The 18,531-nt window shown below is 44.6% G+C and overlaps 1 protein-coding gene across 1 annotated transcript; it reads left to right on the forward strand.

Annotated features, from left to right (window-relative positions):
* The first annotated feature begins 750 nt into the window (after window positions 1-750).
* Window positions 751-16,012, forward strand: akap1b (A kinase (PRKA) anchor protein 1b). The gene is made up of 11 exons (XM_083685292.1): window positions 751-882; window positions 7,171-8,927; window positions 10,323-10,447; window positions 10,602-10,728; window positions 10,863-10,987; window positions 11,207-11,384; window positions 11,486-11,636; window positions 11,956-12,023; window positions 12,347-12,420; window positions 12,500-12,565; window positions 12,744-16,012. The coding sequence occupies exons 2-11, from the start codon at window positions 7,196-7,198 to the stop codon at window positions 12,804-12,806; spliced, it is 2,709 nt and encodes a 902-aa protein (XP_083541418.1). The 5' UTR covers window positions 751-882; window positions 7,171-7,195; the 3' UTR covers window positions 12,807-16,012.
* The last annotated feature ends 2,519 nt before the right edge of the window (window positions 16,013-18,531 follow it).

Raw genomic sequence — 18,531 nt, forward strand, 5'->3', positions numbered from 1 at the left:
GTCAATATAAGCTATGGTTGATTCAATCTGAAGGTGTAAGGTTGCAGTTGTGTACGGTCTTCTCATGATTTTGAATTAGACCATTTGTTGAGCATGTCTTACACCAAGAAATAGTCCTTAAATTGTGTCTAAAGTTCTAAGATTTGAATTACCTAATATTTCTAATGTTTTCAGCGATTATATTACATCAGGTGTTATTCCTTTTAGATGGCTTTTAATTGTTGATCTATAATGATTGCATTGGTAAAAGTAAGCATTTCATTGCACTGCTTTCACCAACCAAGTTATGTCAGATCAGTCATTTCCTAAAAGAAGGGAAGGAGGATGGATGCATCTGAAGAGTATTTAAAAAGGGAACCTCTGGCAATTCTACATGGAATGTTCAAATGTTCAAGCCTGGAAACACACATTGTAATGGGGCACTGACCTGCCTGGTTTCAAGCTAGAATGTTCTGGGCTACATTTTCAAGAATGTTTACTGTATCATTTCTATTTTAATTAGAGGTCAAGAGATGTACCTCATGGACCTAATTTTAAGATCAAATACCACTTTTTTGTTACCAATTCAAAGACCCCAATAAGCACCACTTGTCTGTTGTGCTTAGTTACAACTACACTTGCATGTAAAACTTTACAGTATCCCTAACCCCGCGAGACTACAGTCTTCTTCGTCTTCACACGTCTGCATCGTTATCGCGATGTTTGATCAGCTGTTGGGTCTGTTTTTAGAGTCTTCGCTTAGACGGTCAACACGTGGGGAGGATAGAGAAAGAGAGACATAAGATAGGGGGGACACGTTGGGATTTAGTTGGGCCCGGAATACGTAACTTTATATCACGATAATTCAATTCACCGTGGCGGCGCGGAGGACGCTTACATACTGTAAGTATGAGGAGGTGAATAGTGTAAATTTGGCAATGATATGGCAGACACCAGAGACGACGTGAGCTGGTTATGCAGCCTGTATCATTTGTAGCAAGGTAGCGCGATATAGTCCCCTGGCGAGTTACAATGTTGCATTACCGGGAATGGTTCTTAACTGTCCACTCAAAGAAACTGTCGCCATTGGAACGATCATTGACTGTCACAAATCGGTTGTAACGCCGTTCTCGTGTGCAGTATTCCATGTCATTGAGACCATGTTACACGCGCAGTCAGTGAATTAACTATTTTTTATGTTACCAAATTGAAATTGTACAATTGAAATGGTCAGTTGCGTGGTCACTGTCTTTGTGTGCATGAGTTTGCTGTGTCTTGCAAGCAAATGTGCCTGGCTAGCGAGTAAGGTGGCTATTCCTTCATGTCCAGCTAGCAAGCTAACGTGAAGGTTTCGAGGCCCAAGTTGTAGAGTAGCGTTATATCACGACCAAAATGTCCTTTATACGATACATGCGACATTTGGTCAGGAGCTAGTTTCCCCCTACGACCAAACACTATAATGTACGTGTTGTTATATTCAGCTCGCGTAGTGGAACAGTTTAGTGCGTTGTGACTCGCTGCAGCATTGTGAATGGAGTGTCAGTCACTGAGCTCAAACTCAACGAAAATGGCTAACCTAATAGAGAGGCTTGTATGAATTAGCTGGACAAATTGACACTTTCATATAGATCACGTACATATGGTGTTTGTTTAAAGCATTCACGCCGTGTTGTCCTCTTGACTGAGTTCCCGTGGGTTGTGTGTGTTTTAATGTGCGTCTTTGTAACAATTGTGTGGTGCTAACCGGCTAACTTGATAGACATTGTAATTCATCACGCGCCGCGGCCTACCATGCTTTTATTACGCACAGTGTAGGTCATATCATAGCTAGCAAGTTGCCTATCCCAGCTAGTCTGCCTCTTGCAGCTATTGTGCAACAGCGCCGGGAAGCAACTAAATTTTACCGCATATATTGTAGTACGCCTAGTAGACTGCTTTGGAATTGTAGATATCGAATAGCGGCGGATATGTGGAGCTCATCGCAACCTCGAGGTAATTGTAGCTTACTCCATCAACCATCAAGTGTTGGCTAAAACTTGATTTCGAAGCCCACAGTTTTGAGACACGGGATTGATTAAATATTAGCCATCACAAGGGCATCTATGTCTGTGAATTAAGTGGCTCGATAGTCAGTTTATTCTTGCGTCCGATACAATTCATGTTCCTGGGATAACCTACAACAGAGATCTAGTGACAGCATAGTAACAGAGAAGACTTGATCGCTCATCTCGACTGCATGGGTGGAGAATTATTAGGGCTATCGGTAAGCTTTAAAGGTTGCCTAGTTTTCCAAATGCAGCACGGGTGTGTATTAAGCTGCTTACGCTGCCGGTACTGAGCGCATTGTATGGGTTGTAACATGTAAAGCAAATACAGAGTGACCCCTCCGTTATCTAGCCCCAAGGTCGTAGAGCGGCGCAGTTTGATTCTTGACTTGCGAGCTTCTGTGTAGTCGCGCATGCACAGGCCCACATGGCGGGTGTGAGCGAAGACGCCTATTCCATTTGGCCCTTACTGAAGGAGCCTAACTTTGTGTGGGCGTTTACGCTTCTAACCTTGTCGAAGGTGAATGTCGGAAGCGCGACTGACACACTACAGGTTTGCAATTTAATAAGGCCGACTTTAAGGTGGCATGGGTGTGTCAATTCAAAACTAGTCAGAATCTATTCACCAGCCATCAGGTATCCTAGTAATATCTCCATCATGTTTCTATATTCACCACGGTGTATCTGATCCTAATTTGCCTAGGTAGACTTTTCTAAAATGTACCTCTCTCAGACATAACAGCTAATTGCCCACTGGAAAATAAGGTTTTCATTACTAAAGTGGTGGCAAACTGGATGGATGATTTTTGTTTTTAATCTGAGAAATAATGATTTAAGTAGGAGTATCAGTCAATTTTAACAGTAGCCTATTGATACTCCAGCTTTCCTTTTTGCATTTTTGTATGAGTCAATTAGACAGTTTTATTGATGTACCAGTTCAATAAACTAATTTCATAGTTTTAGTTTTCATTTTAATTTAAGTTTATAACACATTGCCAAAATGTGTCATAAACCAAATAAGACAATATGTTAGTCTGAACATCTGAAATGCGTAATCCTGCTTTTCTACCCAGTCCAAATAGCTGATGGTGCAATGTGCTCAAGTCTGGTGTAGATAGAAAACGCATACACCCAGATGCACTGCTCTTCACTGGCCTGGGACTCATGCTAGCTTGACCCCTCATTAATCCCTGTCCTTTAACCCTTCCCAGCTAGTGATTCCTGCTCCCTCCACATCATTACCCTCCAATAGCTGTCTCACCAAGGGAATCCCACTGTTGGAATTCCGGAAAGCCCCTCTTATCAAAGCGTGGGGCAAATTGTTGTTTTTGCCGGTCGACTCGTTTCAGTTGTGTGATTTTTACGTACGTAGTTGGTGTTTGAACTTAGGCATAGTCGTCACGGTGGTTCTTGAGGCAGCATTAGGTTGGATCTTGTCTTGCGCCATATTTAACAAATGTGTTAATCCATCATTCAATGGTAAGAAAACTGAATGAAAATATAAAAAAGACATCATCGAATTTGTGCAGTCTGAATAGGTGGTGATAGGCCTACAAACACACAGTATTACATTACATTAACCACCACTCCTATGACTGAAGGCTTTTACAATTGACATGAAAGAATGCATGACTGGTCAGGTCAATGGACTGTTTTTTGCAGTTTTCTTAATTGGCATGCATGGCAACATGGCACATGTCACTGCAACAGGGTTCAGGGTAATTAAAACAGGATTGACCACAGCCCTGCACTGCAAGCTCCGACCACTTATCTAACTGAAGAAGGTACGGTGCTTGAGTCTGTTTAGGTTTTCAGTTTACCCCAGTTGTCCTCCTGTACAAACACCTTTACCTGGGTCAGCAGTGTTACAACATCCATTCATGGGCCTGTCCTCATCCCATGTCATTCAGCGTTGAGCCTCTTAGTTGTGTAAGCTCTGTTAAACAACAGCAGTCTTATTGAGATGCTCACGCCTTCGATATCCTCAGATGATGGAAGTTATTCGAGTCTCACCTGTCCCCTGGTGTGTGTTCTCTCTTACAAGTGAAATGGATGATAGATGCGTGCAAATGATTGACACCCACAAACAGTCAGGCAATGACCACAAGCCCCGCACTTTTCAGTGGGTGTCTTAGGAAATACCTCATGGAAAAAAAAGGGGAACGTTTCTTTTCATAGTCAACATGTGCCTCTATTGTGGGGTACGACGACTGAAGAACCCCTTAAAACCCAGACGTCTTCATACTATTTCCTGTGTTAACAGCACATCCCAGGGCGCTACAGTACACAGCCTCTCGTGTGCCTGCGCTCTGTCACTCTAAGACCCACCTCTGCTCAGTGAGCTGCACAGCAAACGATGTGGAGGTCAAAGTCCAGGTTCACTGGCACACTGTGTGCGTACGTGCGTGTGTGACAATACGTGTACACAGGCCCGTAGTGGAAGCCCCACCGCACGTCCTAGCAGCCTGTGAGAAGGTGGTCGATGGGAGCAAGCGAGGGAGTCACCCCTGTGATGCATTCCTTCCTTGTAGAGGCTGTGCTGCACTGGGTCTGTTAAGGAAAGGCATGCCCGGACTTCCTTTTTTAACATGGAGTTGGCGTCTGCCCCAACCAATCTGGGCAGGAGCAGCCGAGCATGCCCAGTAGTCAGATGGAGGTTAAACATTAACCCTGTAGCACAGCTGCGGTTGCCGGTGCTACAGAGAGACCTTATTGTGGTTGCTTGGTCTATAGAACCCTACTGTAGTTGCTTGGCCTATAGAACCCTACTGTAGTTGCTTGGCCTATAGAACCCTACTGTAGTTGCTTGGCCTATAGAACCCTACTGTAGTTGCTTGGCCTATAGAACCCTACTGTAGTTGCTTGGTCTATAGAACCCTACTGTAATTGCTTGGCCTATAGGGTCTTAATGGTGGTGGTTGACCTATAGAACCTTACTGTAGTTGCTTGTTCTACAGTTTAATAGTAGAAATGTGTCCTACTCCTGATCATGGGAATTTCTCTGTAACTGGGTAGTGCTTATTCACAACATGTACAGTGCTGCTTGAAAGTTTGTGAACTTTTAACCCTAACCCTACAGGGATGGTCATTATTTTAAATATTAAAATTAACTTATAAAATCTTTATCTGAACCCCAATTTGTAGTAGACATTCCAAATAAGGGACACAAAAAAAAGCTTTATATTTACATTGTTTATTTAACGAACGTGGTTTATTTAACCAAAACTCAGATTTCATGTGTGCAAAAATATGTGAACCTCTTCAGTCAATAGCTTGTGGCACCTCCATTAGCAGCGATAACTTGGAGTAAACGTCTCATTTCGAGGGATTTTTGCCCACTCCTCCTTACAGAACTCTCAGTTGAGTGAGGTTTGAGGGGTGTCTGGCATGAACTGCCTGCTTCAGGTCCTACCACATCATCTCGATTGGATTTAGGTCAGAACTTTTACTTGATCCAAACCACAAACATTCTTTCTCCTGAGCCATTCTTTGGTAGATTTGCTTGTTGGGATAAGATTCTTTTGATGGTAGGTAGTGTTGGGTTTTCGCCAAACATAGTGGTTTTGATTGTGACCAAAAAGGTTAATCTTAGACTCATCTGTCCAGAGAACGGACTTCCAGAAATCTTCAGGCTTGTCCAAGTGGTCTCTGGCAAAGTTAAGACGGGCAGTTTGGTCCTTTTGTGACAGTAGAGGCTTCTTCCTAGCTTCTACCTTTCATGGGAGGGTACTGTTTGTGTTTTGTCACTTTGCTTTTATTTTCATATTCATGAGACAGTTCAGCATTGTCTACAGTGCCATGTGCATTTTATCAGTGTGCACTTCATCACCAAACTGTCCCATTGAAATGAATGAGCTATACAAAAGCTATACAAAAAATCTACGTATTTACAGAATTCTCTGGGTCTGCCGTCATCCAACCATTAAGTTGTTGTGAAGACGCATTGTTGAACTCTCAACGACTGAGAAGTTTTGCCTTCTGTGTTTGTCTGGCTCCAGAGGTGTATTTGCATAAGCCCGCTACGTTCCCCATCAATTGAAATAGTTTGTTTGTCTTGTGCCTCTGGAATCATATCTGAACAGCCAGTATTCAAACATAGCTTAATTGTTGACAGTCTGGCTAGTTCAGTGAACTGTGACGTTGTGTGGCTCCCATAGCCGCAATGTCAAATTACACTTTGTCTTTTTTTCTTTTTTTAACCATGCATGCACCTGTATGAAAAATGCTGATAAACGGAAATACAGTCAACCTAGTTTATACTTGGAGTTATAGGATGCTGTAGACAACTGAACTGGGAGGGCTATTTATTCTGCATCCAAGAGTGCAACTGTTCATGCTTCTGGTTCAGCAGGCAACGTCACTGCGTTGACTGTTTGGTGTGCTTTGTGCATCCAGTGACATTTCTCGTCAAACCGATGTGAACAGCACTGGTTGATTTATCTTGTTGCAAGGCAGACACACCCTTCTCATTTTGGTGTTAATAATGGCCCCATGTAAACACTAGTGTCCTTCTGTGATCTGCTGTCCTGCAGAGGGCTTGTGGAACACACGCTGTGCCTTCCTGTGGTCAGGGAGCCAAACACGTTGCTAACGAGCGGTCTGCTGTAGATGAGTGAAGAAGCAAAAAGCTGTCTTTATTTTGCTTTTCAAGCTGTCATTTATTTGTATATATATCAACACTTTAGGCCAGTCTTTATTACCTAAAAAGAAAAGAGAAAAAGCTTGCTGTGCACTTAACCTCTTCCCTTTTGTGTGTTTTTCATCACTTTACACATTTGTTTGACTGAAATGTAGAAGTGTTACTGTTCTCCCACCAGATGTGAAACTACAGGTTGTAACCGAGGGTTATTATGCAATGTGTCTCTGTTGGGTAGTTGCTCTGAAGGCCACCCACGAAACAACGCAAAAAAAGTGCAGTCCTGGTAAAATGAGACACTTGTGCCCTATTATTATTGACTAATGATCACCTGTATTGTTTGAACTATTCAGCATATAGCAATACTCCTGAACTACTTTTGAGGAAAGTTATGTTGTTTTACTTCCTTGTTGACTTCAAGGGTCTTACCTGGTTAAATGAAGTGTAGATAAATAAATACATTGAAGTCAGCATGCCACTCCAGCTAACCTATAACCTCCCCTTCCCCAGGTGTAGCTGCTAGGGTCCTGAGGAGATGCCGCTGAGGTTCCGGTCTGTTGTCCCGTACACGCTGCCCGGAGTGCTGGCGCTGATAGGCTGGTGGTGGTACATCTCGCGCAAGAAAGAGCAAGTCACCAGCCACGACAACGAGGAGGGGGCGGAGGCCACCATGGGCCTGCTGACATCCCCCAGCGAGGGCAGCAATGGCCTGGTGGAGAAGGGGGCCGTGTCCCCTTCCCCAACCACTATCACCGCCACCACCACCCACCGGACAGCCAGCAGAGACAGACCCCCCAAGGTCAAAGAGCAGAGGTCAACAGAGCAGGAAGTAATAGCACAGATTCACATCCCAGCCACTAAAGCCATGGCTGCAGAGGTACAGAGTCCCCCTCCACCCACAGCGGTCACTTCAGAGAGATTGGAAGCGCCCTTGGCATCACCCCCCCACCCGGACAGAGCGACGGCAGACCTGGACGTGGCGACCCGCCTGGAGGTACCCACGAGCAGCCTGACGCAGCCCCCCTCAGCCTCGCCCCTAACAGCACAAAGCAGAGAAGAGATCTCGACCCCCCCACTACCAGAGAGAGAGCACGGCGGAACTGGGCAGATCCCGCCAGCCTCCATAGCTTTGGTTACGGAGCCTGAGAACCTACCGGTCAGCGAGCAGGCCCCTGCACCAGAGGAGACCACCACCACAGCAGCATTCGCACTTTCCCAAGCAACCCATGACACGTCTGCTACAGACCTGGTCAACAAGTCAGAAGGAACGGTGGCAGAACACGATGTGTCGGCACCCTGTGCAGAGAACCTGCCGGCTGAGCTGACGATGGAGGCCCTCACCCTCCCCTCCACCAAAGACGAGCTGCCCTCCTCGCCGGTCACCGCCGCCGAGGCCCAGAGCGCAGTCATGCAAGAGCCCCCCCTCACAGAGACCCCCATGTCGTCTCAGGGCTCCTACCACCACTTCATGACTAGCACACCGGCCTCCCCTGCCCTGGTCCCAGCACCAGCACCAGCAGACTTCCAGGAAAACGGGGCCAGCAGCAGTGAGGAGCTGGAGCACCTGGCCGCTGGCCTGATTACTGAGGCCATCTCGGCAGCCACCCAGGAGGTCCTCAGCATCGCCAGCTGTGAGGAGGCAGGCCACACTGTCCAGCCCACCTGCAGCAGCACCCCACTGGCCAATGGCAGGCCATGTTCAGAACAAGAGCCAATCACAAGGGACACAGCGCAGCATCTCCTCCAGGAAGGGCCCTCCCCGATAGACCACGAGTCGAGAGGGGCAGTGTTGACAGAGGAGAAAGAGGAAGAAGGGATGCCAAACGGTTGTCCATCTGACCCAACATGGGAACCAATGGAGGACAGGGACAGGGGGATAGAGAATACACAGAGAGGCCACTGGGGGAAAGCATCCCAGGGGACACAGGATGCCACCCTGCCCAGCCTGGACACACTAAAAGCAGACGAGCGGCAGACGGTGGCGGAGCACTCAGCCTACAGCACGTGCCACTCGGAGGACGGTGTAAGCAGCAAGGACCTCCAGGGCAGCATGCCCGAGAGGGAGAACAAAGAGGACCTGATCCAGGTGTCAGGGATGTCTGAGGGGCTGGCCTCGCGGCCACAGGTCCCTGAGGAGACTGAGACCGCGATAGGGGTCTTGCCGGGGCATGCAGCGGGGGCTGTGTGTGAGCTGAAGAGGCTCAACGGGATGGGCCTCAGGAATGGCGCTCACGGGATGAGCGAGGCGGAGACAGATCAGTCCGGAGGTGAGTCATGATCGTTTCTCTGAGCCATACGGTGAAGACCCTGTTGCTCGTCCTACACTAACAACGAACAACAGTAGTCTGAGAAAGAGTGTTGCTAGTAATCTAATCCATGGTCCAGGCCCAGCACTGATTTACCCCTCAGCTGCTATCATTTCCAAACAGCATGTGATGGAGGTTCAGAAGACGCGTGCCGCACGCACACACACACACACACACACACACACACACACACACACACACACACACACACACAGTCTCTCTCATGGCCACTTAAGCAGCTTTTCATATGGCCTCAGCTTCCCTACATGGTTATTAGACATTTTCCATGATTTATTTTAGGTATACAGTAAACAGATTTTTGAGCCCCTTGTTGAACATAACATAAAATTAGCCATAATCAAAACATCTGAGAGATGTTTGACTGAACGGATTATGTTATATATATAATTGGAGATCACAGGCCTCAATCTGAACTCAAATTCCTTTTTTTATATTTAATTTATTTGAGTGATGCAGTAGTTTATTTTACTTTTGACTTCACAAAATTATGAGTGCCATACAATTGCCCAATTGTGCAAAACACTGAAATAACAATTGTAGCATAATAATAATTCAGAAAAGGTAAAGAGGACACATGAAGGGGAATAAGACTGCTGGGGATTAGCAGTCAGATACTGTTCATCAGTTGTCAGATTCCTGTCCTCATAATACAATATTAGCTTTCTCCTGAGAACATCATGGCACTGTCTTGCCAGTTGTATGTATAGAAGTTCATTGTCATGGTAACATACGTTGACAATCGCAAACCTGTCACAGTATGTTGGCTCATTTATGCTTTGTGTGTCTTGCAGCTGTTTTTTTTTGCTACTGATGTTAAAGTCACTGATTAGGCGCGACTGTGAATGATGACTGACCTCTGGTTGGCGTTAAACAGGCATTAAAGTGTAATTAAGTATAACCTTATTTTTTATATCCAATGGGTAGGTATTTTCCAATGTAGCGAGTGGAAACAGTTGCGCAAATGGATAAGATCTGCTCTGCTTATGAATGTCATGTTAATAATTACTTCACAGACCTCCAGGGAGCAAACAGGGTAACTGCACTTAAAGCCTGCATCATGGTCTTGGTAGAAATGGTTACAGATCATAATAAACAACATACAGTGCTTCCGTCATTGTATGAGAGGTCTCTTTGTGTGTGAGAGATCTGGGCGTGTGTGTGAGTGGAGTTTGGGTTCGTTATAGTCTGTGTGTGTGACATTGGATGTAGGTGTGAGTGGCAACCTGAGTGGCAACCTGCCCTGTGTGTTTCTGTATTTGTGAACATATGACACAGCTTATTTGTTTTTAATTTATTTTTTAAACTGTTATTCCTGCTCACCCTGAATGTGTTCAGGTTCTGATGTGAACAGTATGGACTCTGTGGACAGCGGTTGCACCATGGGTGTGGGGGACGGCCAGAGCAGCCATGGCACGCTTCAGTACTCGGAGCTCATCGTGTGGGAGATCCAGGTGCCGAAGGTGAGCCTGGTCCATCCACACACACACACACACACTCTTACTCACCCCAAAGCATGGTGCACATATTCACCTGTGCAGATTTATAGTGACAAAATCTAAATTGTTATATTTTTGTCACATTCTTTTTTTTATTTTTTTATGCTGCGTTTCCTAGCATCTGGTGGGGCGGTTAATTGGGAAACAGGGGCGGTACGTCAGCTTCCTGAAGCAAAGCTCAGGAGCAAAGATCTACATCTCTACCCTGCCTTACACGCAAGAGTTCCAGATATGCCACATAGAGGGTGAGTGTGGTCCTCCTCCGCAGTCTTCATAAAGAAATACTTTCTATTCTAAAGCTGCTAAAGTTAAAAGAGGAAAATGTGTTTATTGGTAGTGTACTCGTAGAATTGTGTGTGTGTGTGTTCTGCCCCACTAGGCACCCAGCAGCAGGTGGACAAAGCGCTGGCCCTGATTGGGAAGAAGTTCAAGGACTTGGACCTGACCAACCTGTACCCCCCAACATTGCCGCTCACGCTGCCCTCGCTCCCCATGACCTCCTGGGTAAGCCTGCCCTGGGGAACCCTGCGCCTCCCTTTAGGGACCAGAGTAGGACAGTAGGGATAGGGAGCCTGGGGATTTAATTCCCTCCCTGTAGGGGCAATGTGTGGACCGTAGGAGGCAACACTAACCACTGAACCGTGCAAGCATATTGTATTTTCATCACATGTAAATTACTTAATAGAACAATTAATCAATTTCTGTCTGTCTGTGTCTCCTCAGCTGCTGCTGCCCAGCGGTGTGACAGTTGAGGTGATTGTGGTGAACATCGTGTCCGCAGGCCACGTGTTTGTCCAGCAGCACACACACCCCACCTACCACGCCCTGCGCAGCCTCGACGAGCAGATGTTCCTCTGCTACTCCCAGCCTAGCACGCCCGCCCTGCCCTCGCCCGCTGAGGGTAAGGACCGGGATAGAGACGTGTGTGTGAGTGAGTGTGTGTGTGTGTGTGTGAGTGAGTGAGTGAGAGACTCGGACTCACAAGTCTTCTCTCTCTGTCAGTGGGGGTGATCTGTGCGGCGCCGGCGGTGGAGGGAGCCTGGTGGAGAGCCCAGGTCATCTCTTTCTACAAAGAGGCCGACGAGGTGGAGATCCGATACGTGGACTACGGTGGCTATGACAGAGTGAAGATAGACACCCTACGGCAGATAAGGCAGGTCCTTTATATGCAGGAATGGAATTATATGCAGGGTGCTAAAAAGAAACCATGGATGTTGCTCATCAGTATTTGGTTCCAGTCATCTTTAGTAAATTCCCCCCCACAAAAAAGTTGTCAACATGTGATTAATGAATTGGAATCTGACTTTTTATGTTTTAGAAAGATGATTATTTTCATAATCAATTTCCTTCATTTCTTGAACTGAGTTGCAAGGAGTACGCCTCCATGCTGGAAATAGTGCCCCCTTCAGTAAAGTTGAGTGTCACACAATATAGAAGGGGCTCATGACATCTTGTGGTATTGCCATTTTCAGGTCGGACTTTGTAACATTACCGTTCCAAGGTGCAGAAGTATTACTGGACAACATCGCCCCCCTACCAGGTAAAATCGTTTTTATCTTTTTTATGTATCTGATCATTTCACATTTGCAATACTTACTAGAATTCCAAAAAAAAAAAAAATCCACACAACTGAGGTTGGTGCAACCGACATGTACAGTGATGAAGAAAAGACAAAACAGCATTATGTACAATGTGGGAGACGTGCAAGAAAGATCAGTTCACAGCTTCACACACCGCAACCTGTGAACATTCTCGCAAATCAACAAACTAACCATGTCAATCAGTTCTAATGTTATCTGGTAGGCGGAAGGTAAAATTAGTTCTCGTCAATTGTGTTAACACATCTATAAATACCCCCAACAGGAGAGGATAGGTTTTCAACTGAGGCCAACTCCGCTCTGGAGGAGATGACGCGAGGGGTCGCGCTGCTTGCACAGGTAAATCCAGCGATGACCGTCAGCTCTGTGTGTTTTTGTCAACATCAACACTGACTAACCAGGCTGTTTTCTGTTCTAGGTCACAAACTACGACAACAACACAGGCCTCCCATTGGTCCAAATGTGGAACATGGTAGGAGATGAGGTATGTCAGGAGGGCTTCCAGCAAGTAAACAAACTTTGAAATACATTGTGATGGTGAAAATAGAGTCAATGAGAATTGATAGTCTAGAACAGTCTGTTATTGTGTCCTACGTTTAATCCACAAGATTAGCTCCCAGGCCTTAAAGTTCTCCCCTATTTCTCTCTCTCTCCCCCTCAAGCTTGTATCAGTGAACCGCACGCTGGCAGAGAGAGGATTGAGCACCTGGGTGGACAGCTTTTGAACCTGGCTGCCCCCCTCCACCCTTCCCCTCCTCTACACCCCCCATGGCCCCCCTATCCTCAAATCACTGGAGGAGCACTCAGCCCTCCAGAACCCTCCTGCCCCCCTCCCTCCGACACTTCAATGGGAGAACATAAAACCACTGGATCCGGGAAGAATTTTTTTTTTGTTGTTCGTTTTGTTTGTTGGGCTTTTTCCACCACCTTGAAAAATAAATTAAAATTATTGTATGCAGGAAAAAAAGAGACTTGTACATTTTAAAGAATAAATCTATATTCTAACTAAATGAAGGTTGATCCGATTTCTCCGTCCTGCCCGACGTGTCCCATCCGACGTTTGCCTCCGGGTCTCTGCACAACTTTGTCTGTGGAGTATCATGCTGTGGATGTATAACTCAACTCAGTAGGAAACACGGTCCGTCAATGGGGAACTGACTTAATCTCCAACTACCTATACACTTGTACTGTATAGCTGACATCATGCAGTTGACCTCTAAGGAACTGTTTGGGGTGTGAGATTTTTAGATTCTCGTTCATAGTTCACTAGCCACAGTCTGTCATGTGCTGGGCTCCATTGGTCTCATGACAACTGTGGTTTTCCTTGGTGGGGGCCTGAGCCTGGTGTCAGAGTGTGTTCAGTTCTGCTGACTCTGGGTTTGTGTCTGTGGGGACAAAAAAACAACCTTGGACCTCACCTTTTGACGCAACCACAGTCAAGGAAACCGGCGATGACCCCTCTGTCTCCAGCCCCCTTTGCTGGATGGCCGACTGGGGAGGGTGCAGAACTGGGTTCCCAGGAGTCACGTGACGACAAGGCCTGCTCTTCCTGCACCCTGGCCTCCTCTCCGTACAACACTGTGGCCTTATGGGGAAACGGGCTTCCTTATCTGTGCTTTCTACTTGCAGCAGACCTGACCCATCTCTGCCTCCGCCCTCCTGTATCCCCCTCCTAACTGTGGGGGATGGGGCTGGGAGTTGCCATCTTGCAGGTTGCCTTCAGTTTCCATCAGCCTGTTGTCACAGCTCACATGCCCACCCACCACTACATTTCAGATTCACTACAGGCACTGGAAGGGGGGGGGTGTTGCAATGGAAGGGTGCTCTACTCTTTCTCTCCCCCCTTCCACTGACTCATGATCCTCAAGCAAATTCTTGGTGCAGCTGTCTAAGTACTTCAAGAGTCGGGGATATCACCATGTGTGATTTGCGTTGGTGTGTGTGTGGGGGACCTCTAACCATGGACAGGCCTTGACGACCGACCTGGAACTAAAGAACGGCTTTCAGTTAGCCCGGCTTGGGATAGGCCAAGTGCATATACTACAAATCCAGTCTGCGTGTGTCTTCTGTATGCATGTTAACCTGCCCAGGACGGCTTTCCCTCCCATAGTCTTCACTCTAGTTGACTTCCAAATGCGACCATTTCACAATAACAGACGTTGCATTGTATTTCTGGGCAGTTTCATTTTGCTCGGTCAACATTTTTTTGTCAGTTATATCATACTTACAAGCTTCCAAATGGAGTCCCAATGAGTTATCCTGAGGGAAGAAGGTGTTTGGTGCTCCATTGCACTCTGGTCCATACCATTCTTTATGGTACCCCTCTTCAGCGGTCTATGAAAGTACAGTGCTGTATATTGCAGTACATAGGAAGTCTGTGTTGAGAATCAGTCACGTTACCAGCTGTAAAAGATGGCTCTTCAAAGCATTGCTTATACTGTAATATATATTAGTTATACTGTTTTCTATTTTGGGGGATTTTGCATAGTACTTTCACTGTCATTTATTGAACAGAACGTGCATAACTTGGATTATCGTGCATAACTTGAGTTTTTACCTCAATGATTTGATCATGTCTCGTTTGCTTATCAATGTTGTCTTCCTGAGACCCCCCACCCTCCCCCAATGTCAGACCCTACGCACCCTGGCCTGGGCAGCTGCTATGACAACGTTGAACTCACCCACTCACCCCCACCCCGGGTGCTGAATTCACTCACCCCACCCAGGGTACTCTGTTTGTTGGTGTCTGAGACATTACTTTAATTATAGGTGTGGAAATCATTCATTTGACCTGGCTCAAAGCCACTCAACACATTTTAATTTTTTTAATGTTTTTTTTTGTTAATCAGTCATTGCATTTATATGGATCCTATAAACTGCTAATCACACTGCACACTAAAGTAATGGTAGTAGTTATATTCCTCTGGCAATAAGGCAGCTTCTGTTTCTATTTCTCTGATTTTGTTTTTGGTCATGTCGAAGTCCAGGGTAAAGGGTGGGGTCTCAACGGTTTCCTTTGACTGAATGTGTGCACCACCATGACAACTGACAGCCTCAGAAACTACATGACATATGACTTGTCTTACTGTTAACTTTCACACAGTTAATCTGCACTCAAGATTGCCCCCAGTAGAGTTATACCTCTCAAAACAACAATGTAATGCTTTTTGGGATAGACTTGACAATGTCTCAGGAATGGGTAGCTGAGGTAATTTGATGAGCTGCTTTTCTGAAGGCAGCTGTGGTTAGGGAGAGGTCTAAATGTCAGTTGTCCTGTCTAGGTGTCTCCCCTCCCCTGAAACTGTTAGTTGTTTTGGAACCATAGGAAACAAGGTATCTAGCTACTAAATGTGAATTCAATTCAAGGGACGTACATTTCAAGGCCAGAAAGGGGTTAGAGGTAAAACAAATAAATAATAAAAAATGACATGGAGCAGGAGCCATATGTTTGAGCTTGTCATGTCCCCCTTACTCACAGAATCATCTCTACCACTTTCCCTGGTTAAGTATGATTGTATAATCAATGTAAATTCCTCCATTAAACCAAATGACCTCTCCCGAAACTCCCATCATACTTGATTGAACCAGAATTCTTGACTTGTGCAGGCCTGTGTAAATAAGATATTTCACTGTACTTTTGTATAACACTGGAGAGAGATAAGGAAAACAAAAGGGAACATGCTTCTTTCTTTTTTCTTCTTTTTTTTTTTTCCCACCCTTTCCAAAGCCACTCATTGTTCTCTGTCGGTAGGACTGGTTTGAAGTGTTTGCTTAGCTAGATAATGAATCATTTGATTATTTAAATGAGTGTAAGCTATCCTGCCCAGAGCATTTAACATGTACAGGTCAGTTTTTGCTTGGCTCATCAACGGTTTGATTCTTGGTTGTACAGATCTATTAAAAAAAAAAAAATAAAGTTATTAAAAATGTTGCCTTTGTTTTGCTCTTGTTTCTTTGTGCTTGTTTCTTAAAGATTTTCAGTTGTGTTGCATCAAGGCTGACTGTTTGAGCCCACCGAGTGCCAGGTTGGCGGGGTTTGCACTTTTGAGATGATTCCATTGTGCCAAGCAAACTCATTCAAGCACAGCTAGGTACGTGAAATGATACCATCTTAACCTCATAGTCCTGGGTTGTGTTGTTACTGCTGTCACAACACATCCTCCTCTAGGTGGCGATAAAGCTCTACATCGAAGCAGTAGAAGAATATCATAGGCTACTGTCATGAACTGTCAGCTATGGAAGTACATTCGTACTAGCTTAGTTTGGCTCACATAGAGAAAATGATATCCACTTATTTGAATTAATTCTTGAATTAATGTGACTACTTGTTTGCTGAAAGTAACATCTTAGACTCAGATAGTGTTCCAGACAAATTATGGTTATGAATGATACTATGAATGTTATGTTATATTACTCAACAATTATGAATACTACTTCAGTAATTGTTCATCACGACTTTTTACTTATCACAATTTTGTTTATAATTGTATTATAACAGTGAATTTGTTATTTCCATGCACTTTAGATCGCTGGTATGAATATAATTATGTATTCAAAATATGCATATTTTTCATTTATTCATCTGTAAGACATGCTGATGCTTGCAGATGACATATCGCATCTGTTGCATCTGTAATCGTATTATAACACATATAACTTGTGTTTACACATCATTGGTCACAATACTCCTTACACCAGTCCCTTACAGGATGTCTTCTGAGGATGTACAGTGTAGTGCTGTAGGCTGTAATAGACCTGTCAGTAGCACCCTCACCAAGGTCAGTACATTCTGAACAAGCTGCTTTCCGCCTCTATGAGGTGGCAATGTGAAAGCAAGGGCTCCTCGTTAAAGATTCATGAATTACAAAGAGGGTGTCTTCCCTTTGACTGCGACTGCCTGTGAACTTTTCTTCTTCTATTACAGGGGCGCAGTGAGGTGTACTGCTGACTGGTTAAGTACAGAACCCTCCAGCCAGGCTGAATAAGTGATTCTCCTCTGCACAGGGGTCCAAGAATGGTGCAGAATTGAAGAGCTACTGTGACTGACACCCAAAATAATTCAGCTCTGGCTCTAAACAGAGCGAGGAGAGGGAGAAGGACGGATCTAACAAACTGTGGTTTAACTGCCCTTGTTTAAAATGATCATATTAGCATCATGATGTTTAGTGGATATAATATGGGATGGAGTGGTAAATAAGTGGATAAACTGTTTTCACAAAAATATTAATTGTCCACATCTCATCCATTTTAATCATAGCCTGCTAGAGAGCGCTGTCAATCTTGCATGCTCAGTCCAATCAGCTAAAATGTGTTGTAAAAAAATTCGTTGGTCTTTTTATAATATATTTTAAACATCTGTCTTCTAATTTTGTGTAGTCTTGGTAGTCTCCCAAGTCAACGGTGTTGCCTCCCACAAATTACATATGCTCCCGGCTAACCATCTGCTCAACTCACTTTAATACCCAAAACACGTTGTGTAGGCCCACACGAAGCCGACATATTTTGTTGGCTTTGAGCAGTGTCTATTGACCTAATGCACATAAATTAATAGCCACAAGATGGCGTACGATGTCAATACATCAACTGTACACTGTCTGTGAGATCATTAAGATAGGATTGCATTTAGAAGCACTTTAATAAAGGCCCATCTGATTCTTTTAATAGGTAGGCTGCTGTTTGACTGCATATGTTTATAGCAAATTAAATCCTGTATGGCTTTATTATTGAGGAAACTAATTACTTTGTCTCTTTGTTCATCCCTTTTACAGACCTAGTTTTCTCATGTTCATCTCACATTTTCATTGGCTAAAAATAGTCGTAGCAAATTCACAAAAAAAAAAAAGAAAATTGAATTTTTTTTACTATCAACTTACTGCTTCCAAAAGTCTGTTTATTTCAACCGTAATATTCTCTCCACCTCCCAGATTTGAGGCTGTACTGAAATATCTATCAGCCATAATGATCTACAGGTACCTTTTTGTCGATATAAGAACATTTGGCAAATAGATTATTCCAAAGCACCAGCTAATGCAGAGCCTACTAGGCATACTGTATATGTTGACCATAAAACACTATGACAGTAAAAACAGTAAACAAGTTAGTTAGACTTACTTGAGCACTATAGATGCCATTTTAAAGGGATAGTTCACTATTTTACAAATTATTGTCAGATGGTTCCTTACCTTGAAAGTAGTCTATGAGCCAGGAGAAACTGTAATCCATGGTCCGGAGTTGTTTAAATAGCCACTGCTAACTTCAGATAACCTTTGTGGCCAAATCACCTGAAATTAACTCTCTGACTTGGTTGGAAGTTACTTTGAAGTGATTTGGCCACAAATGCTAAAGTAGGATGACTTGACACACACAAATATTTTGGTACTGACCTGTAGCCAGTAAAGACAGCAATGCAAAGCAAAAGAGCTAGCCCTTTATATCCGACTATGGATTTTT

The sequence above is a fragment of the Argentina silus genome (genome assembly GCF_951799395.1).
Source record: "Argentina silus genome assembly, chromosome: 14".
NCBI classification, from domain to species: domain Eukaryota; kingdom Metazoa; phylum Chordata; class Actinopteri; order Argentiniformes; family Argentinidae; genus Argentina; species Argentina silus.